Raw genomic sequence first — 22,807 nt, forward strand, 5'->3', positions numbered from 1 at the left:
AATGATGCTATATTTTCTAAACAAGTCTTTTTGTATATACAGTGCATCCGGAAAGTATTCACAGCGCTTCACTTTTTCCACATTTTGTTATGTTACAGCCTTATTCCAAAATTGATTAAATTCATTATTTTCCTCAAAATTTTACAAACAATACCCCATAATGACAATGTGAAAGAAGTTTGTTAGAAATCTTAGCAAATTTATGAAAAATAAAAAATGAAAAATAATCACATGTACATAAGTATTCACAGCCTTTGCCATGACACTCGAAATTGAGCTCAGATGCATCCTGTTTCCACTGATCATCCTTGAGATGTTTCTACAACTTGATTTGAGTCCACCTGTGGTAAATTCAGTTGATTGGACATGATTTGGAAAGGCACACACCTGTCTATATAAGGTCCCACAGTTAACTAACAGTGCATGTCAGAGCACAAATCAAGCCATGAAGTCCAAGGAATTGTCTGTAGCCCTCTGAGACAGGATTGTATTGAGGCACAGATCTGGGGAAGTGTACAGAAAAATGTCTGCAGCATTGAAGGTCCCAATGAGCACAGTGGCCTCCATCATTCAAGAAGATTGGAACCACCAGGACTCTTCCAAGAGCTGGCCACCTGGCCAAACTGAGCGATCGGGGGAGAAGGGCCTTAGTCAGGGAGGTGACCAAGAACCCGATGGTCACTCTGACAGAGCTCCAGCGTTTCTCTGTTAAGAGAGGAGAACTTTCCAGAAGAACAACCATCTCTGCAGCACTCCACCAATCAGGCCTCTATGGTAGAGTGGCCAGACGGAAGCCACTCCTCAGTAAAAGGCACATGACAGCCCGCCTGGAGTTTGCCAAATGGCACCTGAAACAAAATTATCTGGTCTGATGAAACAAAGATTGAACTCTTTGGCCTGAATGGCAAGCTTCATGTCTGGAGGAAACCAGGCACCGCTCATCACCTGGCCATTACCATCCCTACAGTGAAGCATGGTGGTGGCAGTATCATGCTGTGGGGATTTTTTTCAGTGGTAGGAACTGGGAGACTAGTCAGGATAAAGGGAAAGATGAATACAGAAATGTACAGAGACATCCTTGATGAAAACCTGCTCCAGAGCGCTCTGGACCTCAGACTGGGGCGAAGGTTTATCTTTCAACAGGACAATGACCATATGCACACAACCAAGATAACAAAGGAGTGGCTATGGGACAACTCTGTGAATGTCCTTGAGTGGCCCAGCCAGAGCCCAGACTTGAACCTGATTGAACATCTCTGGAGAGATCTGAAATGGCTGTGCACTGACGCTCCCCTTCCAACCTGATGGAGCTTGAGAGGTCCTGCAAAGAAGAATGGGAGAAACTGCCCAAAAATAAGTGTGCCAAGCTTGTAGCATCATACACAAAAAGTCTTGAGGCTGTAATTGGTGCCAAAGGTGCTTCAACAAAGTACTGAGCAAACGCTGTGAATAATTATGTACATGTGATTTTTTTTGTTTTTTCAAACAAACTTTTCATTATGGGGTATTGCTTGTAGAATTTTGAGGAAAATAATGAATTTAATCCATTTTGGAATAAGGCTGTAACATAACAAAATGTGGAAAAAGTGAAGCGCTGTGAATATTTTCCGGATGCACTGTATTGTTGTGATTGTGGTTCACTGTAATATGAGGGGGATCCTACTCAAATCATTTCATCTCTCATGTGCTCATTGCCTCACACATTGTCACCACAAGACCACCAGCAGACCACCAAGAGATTCACAAGCCCACAGAGGAAGCGTACCTTGCAGACATTCTATTTACATGAATAAAATGCCAGAGAACAGACTACTTGGCTAATTTAGCCATTGATTCGCCAAGTAAAAAATAATTGCACTTGATACATTTGTTGACATAGTTTTCAAACACCTAGTTCAAAATTCTCTTAAATGAAAAATGGTTTGTGAATTCTATCTTCCAAAAAAACTTTTCAATAACATCATATTTCTGCCATCTCTTGGGTACACTATAGGGCGCAACAGTTTTGTTCCAGAAGTTAAAATCTCATATATTTTTTAATAGACAATTGATTTTCAATGATAAACATAAAGACAGATACCATGAGCTCCGAGATTGTTCACCGATGGTATATGCTTTCGTTGAAGCCATCAGTCTGCATTATTTCATAGTTGAATTCCTGGTGAACATCTACACATTTTCCAGCAGAGAAAGCTTCACCAATCAGAGAACTGCAGCCAACAAAATGAGCCCAGGAGTGACCGCCCACTCTCTTGACACACAGTAAATGATACAATCAATTCATATTTTGCAAAAGATTTCAAATATATTTTTTCTTTACTTATAATCAACCATCTAAAATCAATAGTTTTATATATTCTCATCGTTTTTAATTCAACTAAATGTCATTCACGGTTCTTGATGAGATTGTAGTATGTGTCCTTGTGAAAGATGGTAAGTACAGTCCTTTGTCTTTTTGTTAAATTTTCAAATACTTTTTGCCTCAAAATAAAGTTTGTAATATTGTGATTCACCTCATAGATGGCTGTTTTGGTTCGTGGCTTACAACTCTTTTATGGAGGATGTTATGACAAGCTAAGGTTTGCAAAAAAAAACCTACAGAACCCAAATAGCTTTTGTTATTTTATGTTAATGAACCAACGTCGTTTTTACGCTTCACGCTTTTGTTTTGAAGAAGTAAAGAATGAAAGAAACGATTTAACCCTCTGAACGTTTGCAGCCATTGAACGCGCTCTTATTTTGCCCATGACGTCATCATACAAGGACGTTCCCAGGATGAAACCGTGACCGTTGTTATTATGACAACGACAGCAAGCGAAAGTATCTGTGCATGTCTGTCGTTACCGTTCACTGTAGCTGAAGTTGATTTAATTCATGGCGCGCTCGGAGGCTGCAGCAAACACGTATCTCATTAGACCAAATTACAAACACAAGTAAGATGAATTAATTTGCTTTTAAATGTCTGTATCTTATAGCCAGCTAAATCAAAGAACAAAAAATAAAGCCTAGTGAGCTGTCTAACTAGAAAGCATTTTTGAGTTCCAGTGCCTCTAACTGTATTTACTTTAAACAGACGTTTAAACAATATAATATTCTGACCTTCCCATACCCCTGTTCAATAGGTTCAAGGCAGGAGTGGCAAAAGAGTGTATTAGAGAAATCCTGAGAGATCAGCTGTCTGGAGTGCAGTATAATCCAGAGGAGGTTCCCACACTATCAAGATCTTTAGCAGACTCCATTAAAAACAAACTGAAAGGTGAGAGATGAGATATGAGTCTGCATATAGAGAGTGAGGTTCATAGTGACTAGGAAAGTGACTTGAAACATTATGATGTAAAATTAACACGTCATATATAAGATTCGTCACTTAATCAAATGTAAGCCAATTCGTGACATTGACAATGTGAAATTCTGGACTCAGCTTGAACCTCACTGTTTGTAGAGATACTACAGTATAGATCATGTAAATGTGTTTTTTCCCCCTCAATAAACAGATGTGGGCTTTGACAGATACAAGCTCATTGTGCAGGTGGTAATTGGAGAGCAGCGAGGAGAGGGAGTTAAGTAAGTGCAATGCTTCACATGTTACATTTCTTGTGCTTATAGATCTAAAGTAGGGATGTCAATTGATTCGAATTATCAATTGAATTCATTACATGATGTGCTGGTTATTCACAGTGAATTGCATATATCAATAAATATATATAATTAATGTTCAAATTCAGAATCATTACATCCATGGGTGCCTGCAGGATTTAATCTGAGAGTACGCACAGAAATCTGCCATAGAGGTCTGCACGGGCCTTAAAATGAAACCCGAATCCGACCCTTACCCGAGACCGTGTGGTCGACGATAGACTACCTTCAGATTTTAAGCCTGAATCTGACCCAAACCCGAAATTGCTTGCTATCTAATTACTAAGTACTGCTGCAGTAGTCAATATTGGCAACGTTCTTTTTTTTTAACCCAATTTGGAATGCCCAATTCCCAATGCGCTTTTAAGTCCTCATGGTCGCATAGTGACTCGTCTCAATCCGGGTGGCGGAGGACGAATCCCAGCTGCCTCTATGTCTGTGACGCAAACCTGCACCCGCACAGTATAAGTAGCATTCATGTAACTTTTGGCTAAAGCATTTCTTCCAGTAACCGTTCAGACAGATCCGTTTCCGTGCTAAAAAAGCAACTGCAGGCGCTAAAGATTACATCATATTGTATATTTTCTAGCTGTAGATAAGTCAAGCATTTAGACCAGGGTTCGGCAACATTTTTGACATGGAGTGCCATTTTCTGTTGCTTTGGCAATATCACCGCTTACATCAAACTTGGATAGTTTTATAATTATGTGTGCATCAGGTGCTTCGACAAAAAAGCTTGAAGCAGGTGCTTCCTCGCTCAAGCGTCCTCTGTAAGCTTCCTCCGTCCTTGGCCCTCGCCTCCTCGCGTTGCATTTAGAGAATTGATATGCCTTCATAATGGCGGACATTCTCGGTTTCCATGTCACAGGCTCTAGGACAGAGCTGCGAGGAAACAAGGATGCACAATTTAAGAAATGAGAAGCACCCTTTGATGCAAGAGTGCATCATCTGTGGAAGACTGTGCTGCTCTCATTTGTTTGATGAGGCATGTTGCCTTCTGCATTAATTGGTAATAAATGTGACCTTCATCTTTATCAAAGTCACATGTATAGACAAACACAATGTCCTTAAACTAACAACACACAAATAATTATAATCTTTCATGTCTTTATTAAACACATCCCACTGAACGAAAAAGTAAGTGAACCCTTGGATTTAATAACTGGTCGATCTTTCTTTGGCAGCAATAACCTCAACCAAGTTTCCGGTAGCTGTGGATTAAACCTTCACAACGTTCAGAAGGAATTTTGGATAATTTTTCCTTACAGAACTGCTTCAGTTCAGCCATATTCTTAGGATGTCTGGTGTGAACAGCTCTCATGAGTTTATTCCACAGCGTCTCTATTGGGTATCTGTAGTGGATATACTTAGATATTTAGGGTCATTGTCCTGCTACATCACCCAACTTCAACTGAGGTTCAGCTGGTGCACAGCCACCCTGACATTACAGTGGTTCCCAACCCTGTTCCTGGATGCCCTCAACACTGCAAATTTGCATGTCTCCCTTTTCTGACCCACCCAATTCAAGTCTTGGAGTCTCCACTAATGAGCTGATGAGCTGAATCAGGTGTGTTGGGGGGCCTCCAGGAACTACTGTTGGTTATCTTGATATACTTCGATAATGCGAAGCAGTCCAGACCCTGAAATAGCAAAGCAGCCACAAATCATGATGCTCCCTCCACCGCACCACTGTTGGGCTGATGTTTTCATGTTGGTATGCGGTGCTGTGCTGTGTGTTCTTCCCAAACAATTCAACCTTAGTTTCATCAGTCCACCAAACATTTTCCCTGTAGTGGAGTGCCAAGGTGGTCTTTGACAAACTTCAGGCATGCAGAAATGATTTAGTTGGAAAGCAGTGGCTTCCTTCATGGTGTCCTGCTATGGACACAATTCCTGTTTAATGTATTCTGTATAGCAGACTCATGAACAGATAGGGGTGTAACGGTACACTCATCTCACGATACGGTTCACGATCCTTAAACTAAGCCTGAATCAAGAAACGTTAAGATTGAAGTTTTTTTAAATTTTTTAAGTATTATTATCTTACAGACATATGCAAAAAAATTTGCTAAAAGTAGGATACTGTTCTTAAAAATCCTAAATGATCCATCAGAGATGTACTGGGATTAAAAACAGCCCAGAACAGGGCAATGGTGACACCAAATGGAAATATTAGCTAATAATTATTTTTACTGAAAATACAGAATTATGTTAGATACATATACTGCTTACACACTTATCACTGATTAAAAACATTTAACGTATTTAAATAAATAAAAAATAATTCTAAAATAGTAGTGTCTCCGATTACATCTAAATATTCTTTTCAAAAATACATATTTAATGGAAGTGCATGTTTATATAGTTAAATAATAATAATTTACTGATGAAATAAAATTAGACCTGACGTTTGACATTAGGATTGTATTCCCCCATAAGCATTATTATATATAATATTCAGCATTATATATAGTTTAATATGGCACTCTCATTAAACCTCTGTAAACGTACATTTTCTCTCATGCTGTCATGCAGATCACTCCTTCGTGCGTCTCGCCCACTCCTGGTTTCACTTTTAGCCAAACTAATCGAACAACACCTGTGGCTGATGGTGTGCAATGTATTTTAGAGCTCCTTGTGCCAATGAAGTGGTTTCCATTTGTGTGCCCACGTTACGTAGGTGTAGGATGTCGTGTGTAATGGATAGAACAGAAGCTAAAATAAATTTTACAAAAATAAAAAATGTCCCATGTCCACGATGCTCATAGTCAAGTTTCTGTGCCATGATCAACTGTTACACCCTTATGAACATAGATGTTATCCAGTTCCAATGATTCCTTCTAGTCTTTAGCTGTCACTCTAGGGTTCTTTTTTAATTCTGCGGTGTACCCTTTGAGTCATTTTCACTGGATGGCCACTTCTAGGGAGAGTATCCACAGTACTAAATCATCTCCATTTATAGACAATTTTAAGACTTTATAAAATGTGTACATTTTATAACCCTTTCCAGCTTTATGCAAAGCAACAATTCTTGATTGTAGGTCTTCTGAGATCTCTTTTTTTGTGAGACATGGTTCACGTCAGAAGATGCATCTTGTTAATTGCAAACTTAAAATGTTTGAGTCCTTTTTTATAAGTCAAAGTATTTCAAACCTACACCTCCAAGCTCGTTTCAATAACTGAATACCAGGTTTGCCAATTCCTGACTCTAATTAGCTTTCGTTGACGTCGTTAGCCTGGGGGGGTCACATACTTTTTCCAACGTACACTGTGAATGTTTGAATGATGTATTCAATATGTACAAGAACAATACAAACATTTGTGGTAGTAGGTAAAACAGATTGTTTGTTCATTATTGTAACTTAGAAGATCAAACCAGGTTTGACAAATTTATACATGCATGTAATTCCAAAGGGTTCACAAACTTTTTCTTTCCACTGTAATTAAGCACACGAAATTAACACATTAAATCATCAGCAAAGTGAAGTTAGTTCTGAGAAGAAAAAACAAACAGTAATTAACACGCGAAAGGCATGTGCCCATATGTTTAACTGTGACCCAAGAGTTGTTTGTTATTTCTGAGGTTTCTGCTGAGTGCCCTTGCCCTGATCTTTGTAGGACGCCCAGTCTGAGGAAGATATGATCTATCTTCCTGACATTGGTCTGATGTTATGAAACCAGTATTGCAGGGCAGCTGAAACCTAATTTCCTGTTGAATTTATTGGCAGGTCTGACTAGTCAAAGTTTTTTCATCAAGCCATTTCCCCAGATATTTAGGCCCTACCTATTTCAAAGGTCTTGCTTCATCATTCTATTAGAAAAAATGGCAATGGAAAAAGGTTGTGTTAGTTTTATACTGTACGACATGGCTTATTAATCATACTTAAATAAAGGCTACATTTAAGTTTTGCTTGAGTGCTTTATTACATTTATAAAACTAAAAATGAATACTAAACACACATTTTCATTCAAAGCATTGTCAATAAGTGGCATCATTCAGTTTGAAGATATAGTCCCTGACATGTAAAGTGCAGTGACGGTTAATTGTGTCACAGGAAGATCGCAGCAAATCTCAAAGCTCACAACAGATGCGTCCTATGCCCTCTTGTCCTTAAAAGTTTATTCTTCCAAGGTAGCTTGATAAGACTGATCTTAACAAGAATGCAAGAATTTACTCCACGTTCTTAACATTGAGAAACACCCTCAGGCTCTAAAAGGTTCACTATGGAACTATGGGCTCGCTAATGACATATGTGGTTAAAACCAAAAATGCAAGCAATTTGCAGGGGAACATTTTACATGAGTTATGTTTCATGCTTTTCTGCAAGATACACTTTGCACTATGGAGGGCCAAATTACTGAAAATTAAATAAGTCTATATATGTTTTTCTTTCATAGGATGGCTGCACGCTGTTTCTGGGATGCAGATACAGACAGCTATGCTCAAGATATTTATATGAATGTAAGTGAAGAATTGATTTAGCTGATTTTTATTGTAGGACATCATTTTGAAATGTGATTTTTGTCCCTTACCTTCTCATTTCCTGATTATTTTTGTCTTTTCTTACAGGACAGTTTGTTCTGTGTGGCAGCTGCCTTTGGTGTTTATTACTACTGAAGGCACAGAGGATATAAGGACCAAATACATGTAGTTTATGTATTTTCCTGGAGATTATTTTAATGATATTTATACACACAAACACATCCACCCAGGGCAGGAAGCCATATTTTTCTTTCATAGTTTCTTATCTCAAAAGCCTTTACTATAACACTTAATATAGTAGGAAGAAATATGACACTTTAAGTAGCTTTAAAAGATATCAGAAATGGTCAAAACATATTATTCTGGATCTTAATACAGAATAAAGACAAAACATGAAATTCCTGAATGGTGAGAATATCTACATCACATTGGTTAACCCTTCTATGGTACTGTATTCAGTCATTTTTGGTCATTTAATAAAAATGGTTTCCTCCATTTGCCATCTAAACATAAAAATAAATATATATAATAATTTTGCTTTATTCAATAATCTAAGTGATCATTAAATAAAAGTATCGACACCTTTTGATATTTGCGGTCAAAACTGACCGACCATTGAAAATGAATGTGAAAGAACAAAAACAGAACTTTTTATTTTGTATCCATCAAATACAATCAATAAATCAGCCACAATGCAGAGAGAGAAAAAAAGAAAAGAAAAACTGACCGAAATTACAGGGTGAGACTCTAAAACATGCTCATTGCAAAACACACACAAATGAACTGGCGAGACTATAACACAGAGCTTTGATCTTTTAAAAATCGAATCACACGAGACAATAACACTTTCACATTGCAGAACACAAACACACACTGAACCTGTTCTTTTCCATCTGATGATAGCAATCTGACACACACTTTGCTAAATACATAGTGTAAATTTTCTTGACATTATTATGCATTTAGTTTTGAGTTATTAATGGTATGAGGTATGACTGTTTAGGGTAATTACAAGTGACAAAAGTCAATATTAAACCCTTCTAGCCCCAAGTCAAGTCATGGGTGCTTTGAGTAGACAGTTATACGGTGGGGTCCAAAAATCTGAGACTGTTTCAGAAATATTTTCTTCTTTCTCATGCAAACCTGTCAACAGACAGAATGTTTTAGGATTTTCAAAAAAGTTAAACTAAAATAAGGAAGACATAAGAACGAAATATCTCCTCAGAATTCTCCAACACTTCTCCAGGACAAACAATTGTTGTGTCTGAGGAGAAATGGCAATTTCACCAGACAGTTTTCTTTTTCCTGGGAGCGCATAGAGAGTAAATATAGAGGCTTCTCTCTGATCAGCATTAGATTATCTTTGCGGATGGAGAGTTAAATAAAATGGATATGAGTTTTTTTTTTTTTTGTCTGTAGATGTTTCCATGCTCGCTGCTGGCACAGTTTGGCATTTCAGATTAGATTCAGCAGCTCTATTTTCACAAGCTCTCAAATGCCATTGGTTGTGACAGATCAGCGCTCTACATAGTAACTCAGGATAAAGTTTTACCTTTCAACAAAGAGAGAAAAAAATGCTACTTTAGATGCCCTGGAGAGAAAGGAGTTTGGCTGTTGGGCAAATAATAATAATAATAATAAAAACGTTTGTGATAGGAAGAAATATAAACAAAATTCTCATATATTTATGGCAATTCTTTGAAAAATTATATACTTTAAAAAAAGAGGGGTTGCATATAGTGTTGAATGAAAATTAGAACAACAAGGTGACAGATGGATGGATGAATGAATGAATGAATGGATGGATAGATAGAATTAGTGGCATAATGTTGGTTAACACAAAAAATAGTTTTGACTTTGACCTTTTTTAAAAAATTTTATTAAATCAAGGTTACTGTGAGGCATTTACAATATGGGGCCAATGTTCGGAGGGTTTAAAGGTAGAAATGTGATGCTTATAATTTTATAAAAGCACTGACATTAATTCTTCAGTTAAAATTCATGTATTATTTGTGCTTAAAGTTGTTCAAAAAGGTTTGTTGGTTTAAGGGTTTACAGCGTTACGTCGTCCTGGCAACAAAGTTGTATAATTTGCTAAAACTTTACATTAACAATTTTATTAAGAGATATTATCATACTAAAATCATGTTAACATGCATATTGTTTATGTCTTGTGGCTATAGTTTTAAAACAATGAGTATTTTAATTATTTTGTTGGCCCCATTAACTCCCATCGTAAGTGCCTCACTGGAACCCAGATTTTTTTAACATTATTGCCACAAATGATGTTGATTGAGCTTAACTTGTATTGAACCCAAAATATTGCTTTTTTAAGAAAAATAAATAAATTTTAAATTGCCAAATCAAATGTCGGGGTAGTGTAATCAACACACAGTACATCAATGTTGTTGTCACCAGTGTTGGGTGTAATCCTATTACAAAGTAATTTGTTTATGTAATCTAAGTAAAAAAGTAGTGTAAGACATTACATGTAAATTCTTGTAATAAGATTACAGTTAATGGCTTTCAATTAATATAATTTCTTTTAAAGTCCCTCTCCAGTTAACCCCCAAAACCATCTTTGTTCATCAAAATTACATATTTTAAAAAAACAATGTCCATGAAAATAATTCCTTCATGCCTTAGATTGGTTTACAAATAACTCTACACCATTGCCTTTTTATTATGCACAGATATATGAATATGCAAATTACTCGCTGTGACACCAAGATAAATTGATGGAACCACATTGGGCTTCAATATATGTTTAGTGGCAAAACCCATCTGTTTTTGGGTAAAAATGTCAAAACAGTTCTCTGGAAAATTACTACTGCCTAATTTTGATGGGATATTACAGTTTTTCCAAATAAACCACCCAATTATCTTGGATTTTCAGATCCTTTGGTAATACATGAAGGCTCACCATTTGTCCTTTCACAACTTTGCATCTGAAAAGAAAACATGTCTTGCAAAATACTGATATGTAGCTACACCTGCTTCTCCCGATGCCCCTTGCTTAACCGTAGCGTAAGCTATTGATATGGAAAGCCCCACCCTGCAAGTTCATGAGATTGGTTCCTTAGGTTTGTGACGTATGAAACCCTGTCTGTCTGAATCCGTGTTTTTGAGATTGTCTTTGGTACTCTGCAGTTCCAAGGTGAAAATGCTCAGCCATGGTGTTGACTGCAGATTTCACTCATGATATGTCTTCTAGCATATAAACAACACCATATGGACACATAAACAAGGTTAAAAACTGGATTTTCACTGGAGGGGGTCTTTAAGTACATTATGGGTTAATGCTTAAGCTAGTTCTAATATAGGCTAATATTTATGTAGAATTCATTAATTATAGCCATGTGTCGAGTCATTGTGAAGGAGAAATGTGAGGTGCAGAGTGTACGACTTGTGTGTAACAATGAACAAGAAAGAAATATAGATATTAATTTGAATTTTTTGAGTGTAAAAGTGTTTTAAAAAGTAGCTTAAAAGTAAAGTAATTAGCAATATGATTAATTTTCAATTAAGTAATTAGTAAAGTAATCTGATCGCAATTATTTGAATAATTAGTCATTTGTAGTGGATTATTATTTTCAAGTGAATTACCCAACCCTGGTTGTCACGTGACAAGTAACCCATAAAAGAGAAAATTACATTGTCAGGACCCCTTTTAACCCTCATGAATTTGTAATTGTACAAGTTTACCAAATCTTTTAGTTTCGGTTAGGTCAAATGTCAGAAACTCATTATATTTAGTAAAAAAAGAAAACATACCTTTTACCTTGAAATATGTTTTAAAATGTTTTTCAGTTTTAGGACTTGCTCTGAATAATATGTTTTTGTCTGAAAATGCATGAATTTCACTTCATTTATGCCTCTCCTCATCTGTAGAGTGACGTTTCCCTCCACTTAAAACAAGACTTTCAAAAACACTCTGTAGCTGCATACTTTGGAAAACAATGACGTTAGGAAACTGAAAACTGAGTTTTCCAACTCAAATGGATTAATGTGAATGTGGCCTTAGTCAGTAAGTCAAAAGTTTTGTTCAAGAAAAAAAAGAGCAAACATAAGAAACTAACATGAATTAAAAAGACATTTCTAAGAACTCAACACAACCATTTTAAACACATTTACATACTGTATATATATTAGTGCTGCCAGGCAATTCAAATTATTACTGTAATTGCGTTTAATCGATATTAAATTTGACACTATATATACTTCTTTTCCTGTCAAAATGCTTTTATTTCTAAGTAATGAAAACAAAACAATTTGTAACAATATAATGCTTTATTAACATTTTCCAAACAAAGCCACAGTATAAAGATAGAAATGATCTAAAATAACACCAATTCAAGTAACATTAAACATTTCCTGAAGACTAAGTGTGAGTTTGAATATTTGAAAGAACTAGTCTACCTATAGGTTATATTTTCATTACAATGGGCATTAAATCTCTTAATCTCAAATTCTGCACAGTATTAACCTGCCAGTCGACTGTGGCTAACTGTTTAGTTACAGCAATCATAAAGCTTCGTTCATGATTTGCATCAGGGTGTCAGTGCCACATAAAAAGTGCTTGCTGACAAAAACGTCTCATTCTGTGTTTTAGTGATACTTGAGACTTGATGTGCTTCTGTGATAATTAAAATGTGCCTTTGGATGAAAAATACTTGATTTCTGTCACCATCTGGGCTTGTTTTTTTATAATTTTTTTTTTTTGTTTTTACAACAAATAGCATTAAGTGGTCCTTTCTTCATCATTTAATCACTGACATGGCTGTTGTGAAGTGTGCGTTAGTGAAATGACTCCAGGCAGACATATCACAAAGTTTCTGCCCTTCCAACCAGTGTTTATTCAGGTTTATGCTGTATTAACGGTGATTTCGTTGATTATGATATACTTCATATAGTTCTCCTTTCATAATCTCATACAGCCTTGTCATTGACCCAGATCCAGTCTAACTCAAGTGAGAAATCGCCCATCCGTGGTACCTATGGTAACAAATCTCGGTTACCATAGGTACACATTCATTCCTCAAGGGAAAAAGAAGACTCAAATTCATTTGGCATTTTTTTTTTAAAGAAAACCATGCCAACATTTTTGTGTGATGTGTAAACAAGGTACCAGGATTTGTTTCCGCCCTCAATAAACCACACCCCCCATAAATTCTGCATCACAAACTGGAAACAATATCTTTTTAATTAAAAAGAAATTGCCTCAAAGGCTTGGATCAGCATACATATCCGAGCAGAACCCATGGATGTGAATAAAGATTAAAGTTAATGTGAGTTATGAATGCACCTTCTAAAGCATGGTTACTATTCAGGCTATTGCTTAGTGGTTTTCAGCATCTCCTTATGAAATTCTGCAGCATAAAATAATCTGTGTGATTGTGCTTCACGCCTCACATACTGCACCTTACCTGGAAAGACCCGCATCATTCTCCTTCTCCTCATCATTTGTACTTTCCATGATAAAGATAAAGACTGCCAACACATTTCACTTATTATGCTCAAAAGATGTGTTTTGTGTCAGCAAATGTATCTGTTAATGCTCCAATAAGCATGCTACTTTGGTTTTGAAGGCTGTTTTTCCAATACATTTATTTACAAAGCTTGTCACAAGAATAGAATAACAGTACACATTTCATTCTAGTTTTGCGGTTAGAGATATACAGTTAAACACTGATGCAACACATGACAAAATGACCAAGGAAAAGAACTGTACATTAGATATAAAACATGTATAATTTAAAGTGAAATGACACGTTATTATAAGTTTTACATATGCTTTTGTGACAAGGAGGATGGGGTGGGCGGGCCATGAGGATGCACATCCTTTGCTGAATCATCCTAGGAGGTGATAAGGATGAGCCGAAGATGCCAGATAGAGAGAGAGAGCGAGAGAGAGATATACACAAAGCTGTGTGTGTGTGTATGTGTCTTTGTTTGATTTGCATTTTATGATATGTTTGAGTTCGGTTTGTTATTAAAGTTTTGCGTTGACTGTTCAGCTGGTTCCCACTTCCTCCTTGTCCATCATAAGAACCTCATTACAGCTTTACTAATCCATTGCATACAGAAACCCTACACCTAACCACTAAATCTAACCCTAAACCTAAACTTGGTAATGGGCGAACGAGACACTCGTTAATGTAATGCTATAACTTTTGATTGCTTTGTTGTATCAACACAATTTGTTCTCATTTACAGTTGACATGATTATATAAACCAAAAAGGAAATGTATTTTGGAGGCGGAGCAAATGGGTTGTCTTGCATGAACATATTTTAGGGCCATTAAGATCTTTTACCTTGTGATATTATTTTCACAAGAGTTACGCAAATTTTACTCTCAAATTCTCATTACCGGAATGATAATAATAAAAAAAAATACATATATAAATTGTAAAATATTTATGCATTGTTACATTATTTCCAGATTCCAGTTTTCTCCAGAGTGTAGATGGAATACATGATGGTAAGTGTTTAAATAAACAATGACTTATGTACTGTATAGTCGTCTCTGTGCAATAAACTGGCATAAGAGACCATATTTTTGCAGTGATAAAGATACCCACATTAGCTTCAAGGAAACAGAGGTTTAACCAGAACACAAAGCAGTTTGATTGCACTGCAAAAAAAAATATCTTAACTTGTATTTTCAGTAAAAATATCTTAAAAAAAAAAAAAAAAAGTGAAATGACAAATCTTGTTTCAAGAGAAATAAAAAAAAAATTATTTAAAAGAAAACACATTTTTTTTTTTTTACCCCATTGGCAAATAGTTTTTTCTTGCGAAATTCACTTTTACATGGTGTTTGTACATAAAGAGTCCTGAAGATATAAGTATCGCACTTTATAATTTGAGAATGTTTGCAAATCGCCTTTCCAAATGTGCTTGTTAGCTGATTCCACGGCTAATGCAGCTAAAGTTACCAGTGTCTCAGACACGGAGACCAGAGCTATATCAAGGTGGGGAGCAGCAGCTCATTTGCATTTAAAGAGACGAAAACATCGTGTTTTTGATTCCATCCAAAAAGAGGCATTTACAACATGGTATAGTAAATGATCCGTGGGGTATTTTGAGCTGAAACTTCACAGACACATTCTGGGAACATAATAGGTCTCCTTTAAGCACAAACCTGTTGAGGGCCCAAATGTAATAAATGGTCCTAAATGGCGGCAGTTCGAGAGAGAGAGAGAGAGAGAGAGAGAGAGAGTTACGGGCAGCTACCCTGCATGTGTTTATGTTTGTGTCTTTTTGTTTTACTAAAAGATTATTTGTATTGTCAAGCCGGTTCTCACCTCCTCCTTTCCTGTTAACTTTGTTACACAGTGAAGTCTCTAAATTGTAGAAGTACAATCTTTCTTACGCAGCTGCATCAAGGCTCTGCATGGTCATTACATCATCCATCCGGTGCGCAACAACATGTTCTTTGATTCAGGCCATTGACCCAGCACAAACAAAGACATCCACGAGCCAAGCCAAAGGATTTCAAGCACTAAGCAACACCCAAGTAACCCCCAGGCTTTCCCTAATCTGGTGCATTATTAAATCATTTGGGTGACCCAATCGCAAATCGAGATGTTTTAAAAAAGTATTGTGGATTTGTTATAGACAAGGTCGACAGACCCCATATAAGTTAATTTTCCTCTGTTACAGATAATTTCTGTTAAGGCTCATTTACTAACCTGTTTTTATGTTTGTCTATGTGTGTTAGTTTAGTTTAATGTTGTAGATTAAGCCATAAAGTCTTGATTGGCTGATTAGATAATCTCAAGAATAAGTAGGTGTACAGATGTTCCTAAAAAAGTGCTCGATGAGTGTATTTGTGATATTATTTTCAATGGCCATGAGAGTAATATTGCTAAGAATTAACAAGTATGTTCACATCGACTCATCGGAGGCCGAATTCATTCATTATATTAACCCTCTGAGGGTGTTTTGAGACCTGGAGAAGTTTTGACATGCCTTGAAATTTGTGCTTTTTTTCAGTTGCTTAAAAACATATTAATGGCTAAAGTCTGATAACACTGTATTCAGCACAAACTGGGCTACAATAATATGTGAGCAACATGCATGTGCACGTTTCTATTTTTGAGAAAATAACATTTATGCATGGTTTTTAAAAAAACTAAAATTTTAAGTCACTGAAATAAGGTCATATAACACATAATAAACATTTGTCCACAAGACTTTTGAGAACTGGATCTTGTAGCCTTGAAAACCATCCTGATCACTCATTCATACAAAACAATATACTAATTTAACTTTTGTAAGACAATTTTAGTTTTGAAAGGTCATATGCAAGGAGGCGTGAACTATCTTGAATATTAAGGTAATTTACACCTGAAGAGACAAAAGACCCCTCCCCTGGACCTATCAATGAGGGATAGAGAATGAATGTGAGGAGACTTAATGATCAAAATCAAGTTTTAAGTTAAAAGAAGTAATCTGACTATACATTTTCTTTACATAAAGACTTTACTTAATTTTAGACCCACACTACCGTTAAAAGAAGTCTCTTCTGCTCACCAAGACTGGATTTATTTGATACAGTAAAAGTTAAATAGTTTTTACAGTAAAAACATTGTGTTAAAAACAACTATTTTTACAATTTAAAAGAACAGTTTTATATTTGAATATATTCTAAAATGTAATTTGTGATCAAAGTTGAATTTTCAGCATCATTACTGCACTCTTCAGTGTCACATGATACTTCAGAAATCATTATAATATGCTGATTTTCTAATATGGGCATATTTAAAGTGCATTTTTCTAATTTAACCCTAACACATATTTGTAAGCACAAGCTTTGTTGATGATAATGAGGCGGCATAAACGCTAGTTAAAATATAATCTAAACATTCATAAAATAGCATGTCAGCTAATGAAAACTAAAGGACTAACTCGTCTGAAATTGTATCCTCGGCTGGATCAAGTCTCTCTTCAAAATTCAAATATCCTAGAATATTAAAATCCACAAAAGGAGGTCGATTCTTTTCATATTTGGCTCCTAATCTATGGAATAGTCTCCCTAACACTGTTCGAGATGCACACACACTCACTCAGTTTAAGTCTAGACTAAAGACTCAGATATTTAGCAAGACATACACCTAATTTATCCTCCAACACACAATTAGGCTGCTTTAGTTTAGTCTGCCGGAACCAGAAACCAGAAACATTGATCATGATTTATAACTCTGCAATAAATTGTATGGCATCTATGCTAATATTATTTAATTTGTTTCCCTGTCTCAACCTCAGGACTCCTATCCTGAGGTCACCAGAACTGGCTGGATCCAGCTCCATTCCTGCTTCGTGTTGGACTCCACTGGTACATGTCGCTGAATGATGATGACTAAATGCAGCCGGTGCCAGCCAAACATCACTTCAGTCTATTATGATGGACTTCAGAGGATGAACTGATGCCAACTCCAACCTGCATCACCTCGGTCTATTTATGGACTACGATCTTGAAATGGAATACATAGACTAACAATTGCCAACAAAACCCATCATCAGTCAATTAACAAGGACAATTGCATCTATGTGAACTTCTGCAGTTAATCCAGGATGGACTTCAAAGACAATAGTCATTAATACAGTTCAAACACAGTCGATGTTTAAACACTGACCCTTAACACTTACTTAGTTTAATAATTTTAAACCATGACTTGTACTATACATAAGTAATATTTACATTATATTCATGATGTTAGTCAGAGGGGAACTGGTCCCCACAGTGAGTCTGGTTTCTCCCAAGGTTATTTTTCTCCATTAATCAACATCTTATAGAGTTTTGTGTTCCTTGCCACAGTCGCCTACAGCTTACTCTCTGGGGTTATTAATACAATTATTATTTAATAATTTTTAAACACGATTAAGAATCGTATTTTATCTAAATTACACAATGATGATTCATCGACATTATAGACATTACAGTTTTATCTTCTGTTAATGCTGATCTTCTGTAAAGCTGCTTTGAAACGTTGTGTGTTGTGAAAGGCGCTATACAAATAAAATTGACTTGACTTGACAAAGTCCCGCTCTTCTTCTGAGGAAACTGTTAACTCTTCCTTAATATCCAGGAGTTTGATCGCATGTGTATCGTTACAAACACGCAAAAAAGTTGAGCTTTGTTGTGTTTACATTAAACCTCGCAGTCGGGGGCGTGCACATTTCCCTTGATTGTCTCAGCACATTAGCGTATGAATGGCGCGCTAAGCTGGTGGGTGTGATCACATTAGAGATAATGAGTTGAGCCAGAAGAAAATGTACATCGCTTTGTTTCATACAGATTACATTGCAGGAGAATATTTGTTTTAAATTTGAATAGTTTTATTTAAAAGACATTTTAAGCTTTCTTTAGACACATGTTTCATGTTTGTGTTATAAGTATTCGTGGAGTTTCAGTAATATGCTCGCAAACCCAGAGACTGCTGAAAGCTCACCCTTTTTATTTTCTTTATTTTACAAAAGCACAAGATTTTGTTGTTATGTGAGTGTACACAAATAAAAGTAGACCCTTTATAGTCTCTAATGATATCTTACACTTATCTGTATACCCAAAAATGACGGAGTATTTTAAATTGTTTCCGCTGTAATTACGAAAATATCCAGCAGGATGTCCGTCGACCTCAGAGGGTTAATATTCCCCAAATTAATTATAATTCCCTTCTTGAGCTAAATTCCTTACACTTTTCAGTATTTTATGGATTATAAGTATATTTATAATAAAAATGTATCTCGCTTCTTACACCATCTTGGATTTATATTTCCACCAAGTTTATAGTGGTGCATTCTGGGATCGCCGACCAGGGGAAGGATACATACGATGATTCCATAGAATTTGTCCAAAATGAGCATTATATATACCTTTTGGAACAGCCTTTGCATCAGGAGGGTTTGGAACAGTCTCTATGTTAGAACAGGATTGCCAAATTTGGTGAATGTAGCTTGAAAACTCAACAAGATAAGAGTAGGAATTGTTGGTCTTGGTTTAGGGATAAAAAAAAAAAACATATTGGTAGAATAAAAAAATTTTTTTTGGCAATGTGGCCAAAAGTTAATGTTTCTCTCTCTCTCTCTCCAAAAAACAAAAAACATTGACACCAAATATGATACAATACAATACAACTGAATATTATTTTTTTAGGAAAAGTTGGTCTTACTTTCCTGGCATTCGTACATACCATAATCTTCTCCTTCAGTAGTAACAGGGCCATTACAGGGAGGAATCTCACTAACAGTACTGCGCATAGTGACCCTTGTCATGCTCAAAGAGCGTTTCCTCGGGCTAGGCTGCCATTTGTGGTGGCACATGACCTCCTTAAACATCTCCCTAAAGCGAGTGGACATGAGGTTGTAGAGAATGGGGTTAATGGCAGAGCTCAGATAGAAGAAGACCCCAGAGATGACATGGACATACTCATACACCTGAAAGATCTCCATGTGGTCGCTGCTCTTCTGGTCCATGAAGCTCCACATCAGGCGATCAGTGTGGAACGGAGCCCAGCAGATGCCAAACATCACCACTAGTACAACTGGAGAAAAAGAGATTACTCTGGTACATACTGTATGAAATAATATAATATATAAATACATTTCATCTGTAAATGTCAGTGTCATTTAGGGTGACAGTTGAAAGCATTTCATAGTGGAAAAATTTACAAAATTACATATTCAACAGTTTTCTGTGATTAATCATGATTAATTATGGTGCATAGTACTTTAAAACAATTTTTTTAATTTAATCATAAATATATTTACTTTATACTAAGAAATTGTTTAGTCGTCATTTATGTTATTTTAATAATTTATTTTATTTATATTAATAATTTAAATATGCACATATAAACATTTTCAGCTTTTACAGATCTTTAATCTTTGATACAAGTACCAGTATATGTTTACATGCTATAAAATCAGTGGACATGCTGTAATTAAAAGTTTAAAGTCTTCTGCTGATTTCCTGTAGGATCAAATGGGCAAAATCAATTCATATCAAGCTTTCTTGGCAATATAAATGTAACCGGTCCTGCACGACCCACACAAAGCATGATTCATACTGGCATATAACGGCATGGGAGGCGGGCGCACTAACGAGGAGGCTAAATGCTACAGCCTGTAGTGTCCTTCGCAAATGTGCCTCTTGAGGCCAGGGTAGTGAAGTTTACAAATACCACATGGCTATCACATACCAGCTGGCTTCCATTACACTCACCCCATAAACTTCACTCCCATCCGGGTCACGGCACCACTCTAACCGTTCCTGCTCGACCCAGCCTGAGCGGGATTTGAACCGGTGTCAGCTGGCATGGGATGCGGGCATGCTAACGAGGAGGCTAAAGGCTAAAGATACCGCACAGCTATCACGTACCAGCTGGCTTAAATTACATAAACTTAAGTGTACATTGCCAATGCCAATAGTCATTATAGCGACGTTTTGCCTACACCCCTAAAAAGTTGCCCTTGGTCTGATTTTGAATGTCACTCTAAAACCATATTCAACTTATTTCAAGGATTTCGGTACTTTGCTTAAGGGTACATTTTAAAATGAAATAACCTGTCATCATTTATTCATTCCTTTTATCATTAAAGTTTTATTTGATTGCTGTGGGATACAAAGGAAGTTTTCCGAATGACCAAGTTGCAGCTCAAAAAATTACAAAAGGACCATAAGAATGATCATAAAATGAATTGGTAACACTTTACAATATGGTTCCATTTGTTAACATTGTAAAGTGTTACCAATTAATTCTCTGTTTGTGCGCTGTATTCTGGATCTTCCCATGCTGTTTGATTGCTTTGTGTGAGGAACAGATCTAAATTTAAGTCTTCGTCGTTCCCATTAGCTGTAACACTCAAATTCCACACTCATTTAATCATTAAAAATCAACTGTTTCGGTGATGTTAAATGCCATTGGCTCTTGCGTGTCTTGTGATTGATTGTGGCATGCAAATGTTTGGATGTATACTTTTGAAATAAAAGTGACTGCCTTTACAGAGAGTACGATTTTCAGCTATTAAAACCTTCAGTTTCACACTGTTCCTCACATCGAGCTATCATGTGTCTTCGGAGTCATTTGGAACACATTTATAGTGACTGTATCTGATTGTTATGTCTTTTATATTGTTGAGAAATTGTAAGTTTTAGGTGTAGGGTTGGGCTTAAGTGCTCAAATATATCTATATTATAGTGTAAAGTAACTAAAATTATTGTGACTACATATACCTGCCTTTTACAAGTTTTTTTTAAGTGGTTAGGCTTAGGGCTGTGGTTGGGTTAGGAGATCTAAAATATCAGTATGATAGCATAATGTAACAAATCTAATATATTTAAAGGTAAAATAAAACATTATGCTTAAACACAAGCATTAATCCAAAGATTGCACAGCCTATGACAGTATCAATTGAACCAAAGAAATCAGACCTTTTGTGCAGACTTAACATGGACAATGTCACAAATGTACAATTTATTAGTGACCTAGGAATAATGCAGAATTTTAAATTTGTATAATAATGGGCGTACTTACACAGCATTTTAGTGACTTGCTGGCGGCGTGTTTTCTGCTGCCTACTATGCACATTAGAGTAGCTGTCTTGTCCCAGACTGGCCTTTGCCTCCAGGACATGTAACATCTTCTCACGTTTCAGCTGCATGCCGATGAGCAGATACACCACGCTGATGGTCAACATAGGCAGGAGGAAAAACAGCAGCGTGGTAATTTGAATAATCAAATTGTACATCCATCGTGGCTTGACCAGCATGCAGGTGTCAGAATTGGGCATGGACCCTACTCCTTTGCCTTTTGGAAGAGGGAGGGTGAAGATCCCATGGAGGCTGGTGTTGGGAATGGCACCCAACACGGACACGCTCCATATACTTAGGATCACCCGCTTGGCATGAGTGCACGTCACAACGTATTTGGCCCTGAGCGGATGCACTACAGCTATGTAGCGCTCAACGCTCAGTGCTGTTACATTGAGGATTGAAGCAAAGCAGACTGTCTCAAAGAGGAACGTCTTGAAGTAGCATCCACCCTTGCCCAAGAGGAATGGGTAGTTGCTCCACATTTCGTAAAGTTCCAACGGCATTCCCAGGAGAAGCACCAAGAGGTCGGATACAGCCAGGCTGAACAGGTAGAAGTTGGTGGGCGTCCTCATTACCTTGTTGCGAGAAATAACAGTGCAGGTGAGAATGTTGCCCACTGCTCCCACCAAGAAGATGATCAGGTAGGTGATGCAAACAGGCAAAAAGAGTGGGGAGCATCGAGGTCCAAGGTATTTTTCCAGATACTCATCCTGGTTAAGGCAGTATTCCTCCATCTCCAACTCACTGAAGTTCAACATGACGCTCGTGTTGCACAGGAGCTCTTGAACACACCTTGATTGCAAGGAATCTGTAGAGGAACAGTTGGGTTTGGCAATCATTCTAGACCTGGTGATAAAGCATAAGAGAGTTGGAGACAGAGCAAGAAATCAAATATAGTTTTTCATTGAGTTTTCAAAGACTATTGAGGGAGTCAATAGCAGCTTTTCCACTATTGGGCCAGTACAAGCCAGGGCTATCAACTGGCCAGCTAGGGCCAATAGCCTCGGACTTCCAGCCATGAAACCAAAATTTATATGTATTCCCACCATCGGGCCAATGGCCCTACAGCGTTACTCTAAAAGTTGCC

The 22,807-nt window shown here is 36.7% G+C and overlaps 2 protein-coding genes across 2 annotated transcripts; one reads left to right on the forward strand and one right to left on the reverse strand.

The window, feature by feature from the left end:
* The first annotated feature begins 2,777 nt into the window (after positions 1-2,777).
* On the forward strand, positions 2,778-8,614 carry dynlt2b (dynein light chain Tctex-type 2B). The gene is made up of 5 exons (XM_052124371.1): positions 2,778-2,933; positions 3,123-3,256; positions 3,495-3,564; positions 8,035-8,098; positions 8,207-8,614. Exons 1-5 carry the CDS (start codon positions 2,875-2,877, stop codon positions 8,252-8,254), a joined length of 375 nt encoding a protein of 124 aa, XP_051980331.1. The 5' UTR covers positions 2,778-2,874; the 3' UTR covers positions 8,255-8,614.
* Positions 8,615-19,277: 10,663 nt separating this feature from the next.
* nmur1a (neuromedin U receptor 1a) lies at positions 19,278-22,559 on the reverse strand. Its single transcript, XM_052124486.1, has 2 exons — positions 21,662-22,559; positions 19,278-19,669 (listed from the first exon to the last, which is right to left on the reverse strand). Exons 1-2 carry the CDS (start codon positions 22,557-22,559, stop codon positions 19,278-19,280), a joined length of 1,290 nt encoding a protein of 429 aa, XP_051980446.1.
* Between the last annotated feature and the right edge of the window lie 248 nt (positions 22,560-22,807).

The sequence above is a fragment of the Xyrauchen texanus genome, chromosome 50 (genome assembly GCF_025860055.1).
Source record: "Xyrauchen texanus isolate HMW12.3.18 chromosome 50, RBS_HiC_50CHRs, whole genome shotgun sequence".
In the NCBI taxonomy this organism is placed as follows: domain Eukaryota; kingdom Metazoa; phylum Chordata; class Actinopteri; order Cypriniformes; family Catostomidae; genus Xyrauchen; species Xyrauchen texanus.